Source organism: Ursus americanus, chromosome 20 (assembly GCF_024610735.1).
Source record: "Ursus americanus isolate L20-20 chromosome 20, mUrsAme1.1.p, whole genome shotgun sequence".
Lineage (NCBI taxonomy): Eukaryota > Metazoa > Chordata > Mammalia > Carnivora > Ursidae > Ursus > Ursus americanus.
This window is the reverse complement of record NC_142146.1, coordinates 7,105,962-7,114,909: the sequence shown is the minus strand read 5'-3', so window position 1 is coordinate 7,114,909 and position 8,948 is coordinate 7,105,962. Positions and strand designations below refer to the sequence as shown.

The following is an 8,948-nucleotide window of genomic DNA, read 5'->3' as shown; positions in this document are numbered from 1 at the left end:
CTCTTCTTCTCAATGGGGGTGTGTTTATGTGTGTGTGTGTTTAGTGTGTAGAGGTGAGGAGGAAGGTGGTCTGTGAAATCAACCCTACTAGTAGTCAGCTGGACATCTACACATGGGCTCTCTTTGCAGCCCATAGCCCACACTAAAGGTGTCTCCATTGTCTGCTAGTGATGGGGTAAAAAAAGTTCTATTCTTTACCTCCTGAAGCCCCAAGGAAGGTTTAATCAGTTCTTCACTTCAAATTCACCTTGGTAGAATCCAAGTCCTGCAGCACTGGTGATGGAGTATAGGGCACAGCATCCCTGTCTCAGTTATATATGTGCCCTTCCTTAGTTGTAGGCAGGGGCAGGAGGTGAGGGGGCACAAGGCTGTTCTCTCACATTATGAAGAATATCCCCTAAGGCCTCCTTTTTTCCCCTTCATGTTAGCGTTTCCTCCTTGTCCCTGCCCCTCTCCAGAATCTGTCTCCCGAGGCCTTCATCTGACTCCCATTCCCAAACTGTGGATCTTCTCCCACCCATTTCTTGAGTTTTGGAAATCTTCAAAACTTCACAGATGCCCTTGTTCTTTCCATTTCTGCAGACAGGCAGGAGGAGAATAAATGCTATGGCTCCTAAAGTCTGTGTGTGTGTGTGTGTGTGTGTGTGTGTGTGTGTGTGTGTGTGTGTGAATATCCGTGGCAATCTGCACTGAGGAACAGCTTTTTCTCTGATATCTAACCAACTCCAGATCTTTAAGGAACACTAGATATCTTGCATTGGGAGGGTTCATTGTCCACCAATAATGTTTGTAAAAACTTTTGGGCCTTATTGTGCAGAATATGTGTTTTTTCTCCTTTCTAACATTGGCTCAAATTATGAGTCCCTGTTCTAGATATCTATTTCTGTAAAACAAATCACTCCAAAACTTAGTGACTTAAAAACCACCAAACCATATTTATTTTGTTCATAAAACTATCACTTGGGCAGGCCCAGCAGGGATGGTTGCTGTTCTGTGATGTCCGGGATCCCAGCTACAGACACACATGGTCTGTCCACTGGTCTTCTCCTGCATGGTGGCCTCAGAGTAGATAAACTTACACGGTGGTTCAGGGTTCCAAAGGCAAGTGTTCCCAGAGAGCAAGGCAGAAGGTGCAAGGACTTCTTTGGCCTAGCCTCAGATGTCATGCAGTATGACTTCTGCTATACGTATTTTATTGGTCACATAAGACCAGTCCTGATTCACTGTGAGAGTGGGCTACACAAAGGTGAGAATATCAGGATGTGGGGACCACTGGGGACCACCTTGGGGGCTGGCTACAGCAGCCTCCTTCTATTCAGTTTCCAAAGGCAAACTGATTTTTTAATGCAAGTTAAGTTTGTCTAGGATATGATACCACTGTACCCAAAAGCTTCAGTGGATACTCTACCAGAAAGAAGAGATCAGGACACACATTTTCTATGTTCCTTCCATCCACGGTATTGTCTTTATTCAGTGGAATACTGAATTAGAGGCAGAGAGTTTTTGTACTCTGGCATTCCATTTTAGAGAATGGCAGTCATACTACCCACCCTGGCTCTCGGAGAACCCATCTTGACTCTGTACACTCAATTTTGCAGGTTGTACCAGAGAGAGAGGAAATTCTGGATGCTGGCTTTAAAATGATAGTAAGGCATCCAAACTACTGTGAAACCAGCAGCCATCCCATCTCAGCTCCCATCTCAGCTCCCAACATCATGCTGAGCAGTAACAAAAGAAATAAATGGAGACTAATGACACTAGGGTTTGGGAAATAATGCTTACATGCATAAGATGCACCCACTTAAGTCTTTTAAAAACCAATTGTTCTAATGCTTTTATTGCTCTGTAACAAAATAGATTGAGCTGACATTGATTCCAAGGTCATTGTGAATTGAAGTTTAACCGTATTAATGACTAAGTAATCGATGCAAAATTGACTGCTAGGAGGAGGCTTGTGGAGGAAGGCTTCACAGTATATTGAATGCTTGTAAACATTAGTACAAGTATAGAGTAAGAGACTCCCCTACTTGATGCTAAATAGGACCCAAGTTCCTCTACTTTCTGAAGGATGAAGCACTAAGGATTCGTTTCCATTTTACATCTGCTAGGGTATAATATACTGCCCTAAAGAAGAATAGATTCTGATTTGGCTACTTTTCTCCTAAGGTGCTATTGGTTCTCCTCCATGTTTCTGGTTCTCCCCAAGGTGGGCTCAGCCTCCAAAAGGGGGTCCTCCAGGGTGGAATGAGAGAGAATGCTGCCCCTAGTATAGAGGATGTGAAATGAAATGGACTCATCGCTGATACTTTTTGTCCCATTCTCTTCCCCGGTTCATCTCTGCAGGGAATGCTTTCCTAACTGAAGGGGCTGCATAATCTTCGATTAATCGGGCTCTCTGCCCCACCTTACTCCCACTTTGCCCTCTGTATCTGTGCCTCATTTCCTTCTCTGTCACCTCTGTTGGTAACTAGAACAGCAGCAGGAACTGCCAATCCCGCCTTTGGGCAGATCAGGTTCTGGTGACTGGTGCCACCAACTCATCCCTCATCTCATGGCACCCCCAGGACTCCCTCAGAGGACAGAAGAGACAGCGCAATCACAAAGTGAGGGGGGCTGTGGGGAGCCCTCGCATGTTGAGGGCTGGGAAGCAGGACTTCCTGATGCTCTGCACAGAGACCGCAAATGTGATGATGCGGATGGGCCAGTACTGGGGACACGTGTCTGGAACCAGAATCACACTTGGCTGTGGGGATCCGAGCCTTGCGCTGGGCCCACACTGCAAGCTGGAGCACTCTCCAGCAGGCTAACTTACATCACGTGGACGGGGATGAGGTGAGTCCTCAGGGACCGCCCTGCCGCAGCAGCCACCTGCACGGCGCTCAGCTCTCTCAGCCTCACCCCACCTTGGGCAGCCCAGCAATGCTGCGGGATGGGCCCTCTGCCTCGTGACTGGTACCCCAGTCTCAGATCCATGAGTCTTGTCTCACTGTTTCCCGGGAGGCGGGTCAGTGTGGCAGCTCCTCTGCGTGGACACAGTGTGAGATGAGGCATCGCAGCGGAGCCCAGCCACTGCAAAAGCAGGAGGGGCCAGCAATCAGATGTTTTCTAGGACATCCAGGGGGACGAGGCCTCTCTTCTTTCCACTGAGGACTCTGATAAAGCCGTCCTGCTCCTCTTCAGAAGTCACGCAGATCTGAATGCCAAGGAAGAAAACATCAAAGTGTCAACAAGTAAGAAATTAGGAGCTGCTTGAATCACTGTGGACTGAGGCCAGGAGCACCAAATTGGAAAAGGGAGAGCAGTTTCAGGTGGGGGGGAGAAGGGGAGACTGGCTCTGTAAGAAAAAGGTTGAATAAATATTAGGCAGAACCTGCGTTTGGAACTAGGCCCAGGTGCTGAATGCTTTGAGTTTTATGAATGAAGTTTTATGAATGAAGATCGATAAAATGGGATTAATCATATTGTGTCCCCCTGAGGAGTCACTATGAGGATAGAATGATATAATGCTTACCAGAGAACCTAGCATGTGGCATACAATGAGTCCTCAATACATTGTTTTAAAGATCCAGACAAATAACTACCATTCAGCAGGCTCCTGTCATGTGTTTGGAAGTTTATACGTATCATATCAGTAAGTCAAAGGAAGCTTTTCCATTCCTGGCCCCTAGCAAAGCAAACAGATGCTAATACCTCCCCTCACTCACCTGTGCTGGACTTAACAAGAAAGTGGTTAAAATCTATTTGGATACCCTTTTCAATGAAAAGGGCAGTGAAGGGCATGAAGGGGGGATATGGTCAGAGGGACATGAGAGGTTTTTGCAAAGATCTGCTAGCGTGTTGTGAGTTTCACCCACTTGACCTGCTTCCATGGGTAGTAGGTTATGTCTTAGGTTGGGTTTCCTAGAAACAGAGCCTGAGACATGAATCCTTGTGAAGTGGCTTGTTGATGGTGTGCTCTCAGGAGGTGAGAAGTGAGGGAATCATGGGGGATAGGGGAAGGAGCTGAGCAAGGGTGAGGTCTCAGCTGGAGATGAGCCTCAGCCTGATCCTACAGGGAGCTCTGGAGCATGAAGTGTCCCATGGGGTGGTCCCACCTTGAGGAAGGGGTCTGGCCTCTTGGGCCCCATGTCAGTCATTGGCAATTGGCTGATGTGGGTGCGAGAGGTGTGACCTGTCAGGTGAGGCAGCTCTTGGTCCATGGAAGGGCTGGATAATGGGCAGCTTTGTGTTGTTAGCCGACACAACAACCAGGAGATGGGTGCACCCACCCAGTGAAGGGGATGTGGGCAGAGCATCAACAGAAACCACATCACATAGAATAAGGGGCTTTAACAGAACATTTACAAGAGCTTCATTTGAGACTCCTGAGCCTTGGGACATACAATGGGCTGGTTTCTGGTTCATGTTTCAGAAACTTAACTGTGTGATAAGCTTGACTGGAAAGAGGCTCAGGTGGGGAAGCAAAGAGGAGTTAATTTGTAAGAACAGAAGATGTGGTGACTGTTTCCTGAAGGCCAGAGGTGAGCTGTGAGAAAGAAATAGTCTTGGGGGCATGTTAGATCCTGTTAGAGCCAAAAGAAGGGTGAACCACCTGATTTTCAAAAGCTAAGACCTGTCATTGCCTGTGCCAGAAACACCACAGATAAGGGACCCTAGTGATGGGCAGGGAGTATATGTCCTAGAAACCCATAAAAATGTCCTGAGCAGGATTTACCTTTAAAACCTGACAAAGACGGAATTTTCTTCCTTATCGAAATGTGCCCCCAATTCAACAATCCTTGCTATTAGTCCAACCAATCTGCATCAGTGAAAAAACTTTACACCTGCTCCCTTGTGCAGATTTGTTTCAGATGCTTATTTAAAAAATGTAAATTGAAATGTTTAAATAAAAAATGAACATGAAAACAATTTACTGACGTATATACACATAGATGTTGTATCATGTTGATGTCAAATACGGAGAACAATGGGCAAGGAATCAGAAAACTGATATTCTGGCCAGAGGTCACAGCCTTACGCCACTACCCTAAGTCATAGAACAAACAAACGACTGCAGTTTGGGTCTCCATTACCTTTTTGGGTCATTTTCAGAGTTTTCCTGACTTACATGAATAGTCTCTCTAGCAAAAGCCCACTGACAGTTTAGATGCATATCCATATGCACTCCAAACCTTTCTTTTCCCTTTCTCTCTCAAGATTTCGGTGTGGAAGAGAAGCAGAACTTGGTAGAGGCAATGGAAGAATTGTTTGAAGGTGTCTCAAAAATAGGAGCCTAATTTGCACAAATGTTCATGCTTTGTTGCATGTATTGATTTCTGCACCTCCTAGTTGGCATTCCTGTAGTGATTTGATTTGGGGAGCCCTTCCAAAGGACAAGGAGTTCTGTATCCACCATGCACTGCTTGGACAGTCTTGGCAGCAGACAATGGGTAAACAGATGAGGAAGCTAAAGGAAGCTGAAAAAGATGAATATAAAGCATTGAAAATAGGCTTCAGCTGCTTGTACTCGTTCCAGAAATGAAGGGTCTAGGATTTAAATTTCTGGTGGTACAAATACACAGCTCACCAGGCTTGAGAACCTGTCATTTTAAGGAGCAATAAACTGGTTGGAGACGTTTCCTTTCATTTCACTGGGTGGGGGCACCCATCTCCTAGTTGTTGTGTCGGCTAAATTCATTTCAAGGTGAAATGGAAAGATTAGCCCGAAAATTATGGGTAGAGACAGGTGGGAGGTAAGGGAGAACCAGAGGAGCTCCTTTGCTTTGCAGGGCCATGAATAGGGTGACCAACTTGTGTTGGTTTTCCTGGGACTTTCTCAATCTTTGTACTGAAAAGTCCCATATCCCAGGAAATTCCTCAGCCCCAGACAAAGTAGACAGTTGATTATCCCAGCAAATGTTTAACCGGCCAGGCCATGTAAGAGATACCTCCAAGTGTCTGAGGTCCCTTAATTCCCTACTTTATGCATTCATTCATTCATTCATTCATTCATTCATTCATTCATTCATTGTCAAGTTTTTATTGAGGGTCTACTATGTGCTAGCTACCACTCCAGAAGCTGGGGGAAAAAAGGCAGATGCCTGCTCTCAAGGAGCAGGCAGTTCATTAATAACAAACACTGGGCAGAGCTAGGAGGAGGACAGATATTTCACTGAGTAATTACTTGTGTGTTGAGTGCAAGGGCCTTGTGTGTTTTAATCACCGATTATTTAGTGAACAACATTTAGTAAACTGACAATATAAATCATTAACAATTTTTGAATGAATTTTTGAACTCGTGAGGAAAAGGGTCCCTTTGCTGACCTTCTGACCTGTCTCACTGACTGGAACTGGGGCACTGGCCAACCACTGAAATCAGCACCAGCAAGAATCAATTCAATTAGGATTCACTTGAGTTGTGGAAGGTAGACATAGACAAGAGAACAAAAATCAGGGCTCTGCCGTGTGGGAAAAGGGCAGAGATAACTATTGGTACCAACCAACAGTTGGAGGTTAGAGGATTTTAAGTGGAGGAAGGAGATGGCCAGATTTATATAAACTGGTTCTTTTTCCTCTCCTGTCCTCTCCTCTCCCTTCTTCTCTTGTTACCTGATGTCCTTCTTCCCTCTCTTCCTTCCTTCCTCTCTCCCTCCTGCCCTCTTGCTCTCTTGCCAGCCAGGCTTCTGAAGACTGGACTGATTTCCTTCCCACTGCTGACAAACCCTGGCCTGTCCACCCTGCTTGCTGACAGCATTGCCGACTGTCTAGGGGACATCATGTGTGCGGCAGGCATGGTCTGGGCATCTCAGTACCAAGGTGGGTGCAGCACATACAGAGCAGCCGCACCCACCATACTCAACACAGCATCTCCAATAGTCTAGTGCTTACCTAGCCATCCAGCCCGGCTACTGCCGGCCCCTGGGCATCACTCAGACTTTGTGTTCTTTTTTTTTTTTTTTTTTGAGAGAAAGAGAGAGAGCAAGCATGTATGCACTTGCAGGGAGGGGGGACAGTAGAGGGAGAGAGAGAGTCCTACCCTGAAGTCGACTCCCTGCTGAGCACGGAGCCCTATGAGGGGCTCGATCTCAGGACCCTGAGATCATGACCTGAGCCGAAACTGAGTCAGCCACTCAACTGACTGAGCCACCCAGCTGTCCCACTTAGTGTTTGTTAATGATACCCCCACTCACCCAGCCATCCCACTTAGCGTTTGTTATTAATGATACCACCACTCACCCATGTTTCTGCTTTGGTTTCTGCATTTATGGCATTACCACCCTCCTGCTCTCACTCCCCCTAGTTCTTCAGGACTGTGGGAGCAGACTAGATTTTCCCCATTTTTGTCTCCATTTGATATCTGGTTGCTGACCCACTCCCCAGCCCTCTGCTTCTTCTCCTATGTTGCCCCAAATTCTGCTCCCTGCCAGTTTTGTGCCCCTTTTGGCTCAGTCCCTTCTTGGTCCTACCTGGCTTAAGTCCTACAGTCTAACCCACTTTTGGAAGCATATATGCTAATAACATCTAAGATTTCTCTGGTCTTTCCTCTGAACTCATTAACATTCAAATAGGCTGCCACTTAAAATGATGAGTAGTCATTTTATTTGAAAAGATTTCTTGCCTAGGTTCTGGACTCAGACTTCCCTCAAAATACCTATGAAAAGAGTGGGTGGGAGGGAGGAATGTCCTAACACTGGGCACTGAGACTGGCAGTCATTCCGGAGGCTAACAAGCATTTCCCTGCAACTACTGGAGCTCAACTCAATTGATGACTGAAGAAAGTTGTACTGCTGGATCTAGGATGAATCTTCTAGCCTAAAAGACAGCTCCTCCTCTAAGGTCTGCCCCAGGTGCAGAGATTCAGCAACTGCCCTGAGCAGAAAGCTGGGCAGTCTTGAGCAGAAAGCTGGGCAGTCACTTTTCTCTTACTACAGGCTCTACTTTCTGATGTAATCAAAATATACCTTTTGTTTCTTACACTACCCTCCTCCTAATCAATGAGTCTCTTTCTACATTTATTTGGAAACTGTGGTCCTCCAAGAAGAAGAAATGACAGGAAGTAGGGACACATTAGGTGGCACCAGTGTCTCCTGGGAGGTAAGGTCTCAACAAATCAAACAGAGCAGGAATGGAGACAGAAAGTCCATGGAATCTTGCATGAAGGAGGAAGTAGCTTTGCATGTGCTCCAGGAGTTGAGAATGTTGGGAAAAAAGCAATGGTGACAGTGGCAAATCCTAACTTGACCCAGCAGACCAACATGGGATAAACTCTTCTTAGATAACAGAAGTCAGCATAAGAGCCATGTGTGATTACTTGTTCCCCCAACTGAGGATACCGGAAAAACTCTCAGTGCATGCTGAGTTGGACCCACTCTGATACACTCATCTTTCAGCGGGGAATCCTCTGCTCTGCATCAATCACTCCTTGTTCTAGGATAAGTAAATCCTTCTGTTCTTTTCCCATGCAGCAGAGCCCTGACTTTTGTTCGGTTGTCCATCCCTACCCTGTGTGACTCAGGTGAATCCTAATTGTCCAAGTCTGTTTCGATTCTCCTTGCTAGTGAGTCCCACGAGACTCAGTTCCAGCTAATGAAACAGGATGGAACATCTTCTAGGAGACTTCTAGGAAAGTTTGTTTTCCTCTTAAAAGAGATACATTAAGAAGAAAATTTCTTTCTTCATCTGGAAGGGATTCTTGGAGTGGCTGCAGCCATCTGTGACCACTAGAAAAGGTGGTTAATATTTCAAGGATGGCAGAGCATAAGGGTGGAAGAATCTAGATCCCTAACCATGGAATCAAGCTACTGAATTATGAATCCCAGAACTTCTCTGTATCTAGACCTCTCATTATGTTAGTAAAATCTGCCTTACGAGGTTGACTCAATTTGAGTAATCTGAGATGTGTAATAGTTAGTTATTGCTTTTGTAACAAATTACCACAAACTCAGTGCCTTTCAACAACCCAATTTACT

The 8,948-nt window shown here is 45.9% G+C and overlaps 1 protein-coding gene across 7 annotated transcripts in view; it reads right to left on the bottom strand.

Annotated features, from left to right (window-relative positions):
• Positions 1–911: 911 nt before the first annotated feature.
• Positions 912–8,948, bottom strand: part of STAC (SH3 and cysteine rich domain) — a 147,282-nt gene continuing 139,245 nt past the window's right edge. For all 7 annotated transcript variants that reach the window (XM_087870074.1, XM_087870075.1, XM_087870073.1 and 4 more), the window contains one exon: positions 912–3,193. Coding sequence is in view for 6 of the 7 variants with exons in the window: in XM_087870075.1 (XP_087726201.1) it covers positions 3,095–3,193 (99 nt within the window). In the remaining variant the exon portion in view is untranslated. The remainder of the gene's footprint in view (positions 3,194–8,948) is intronic.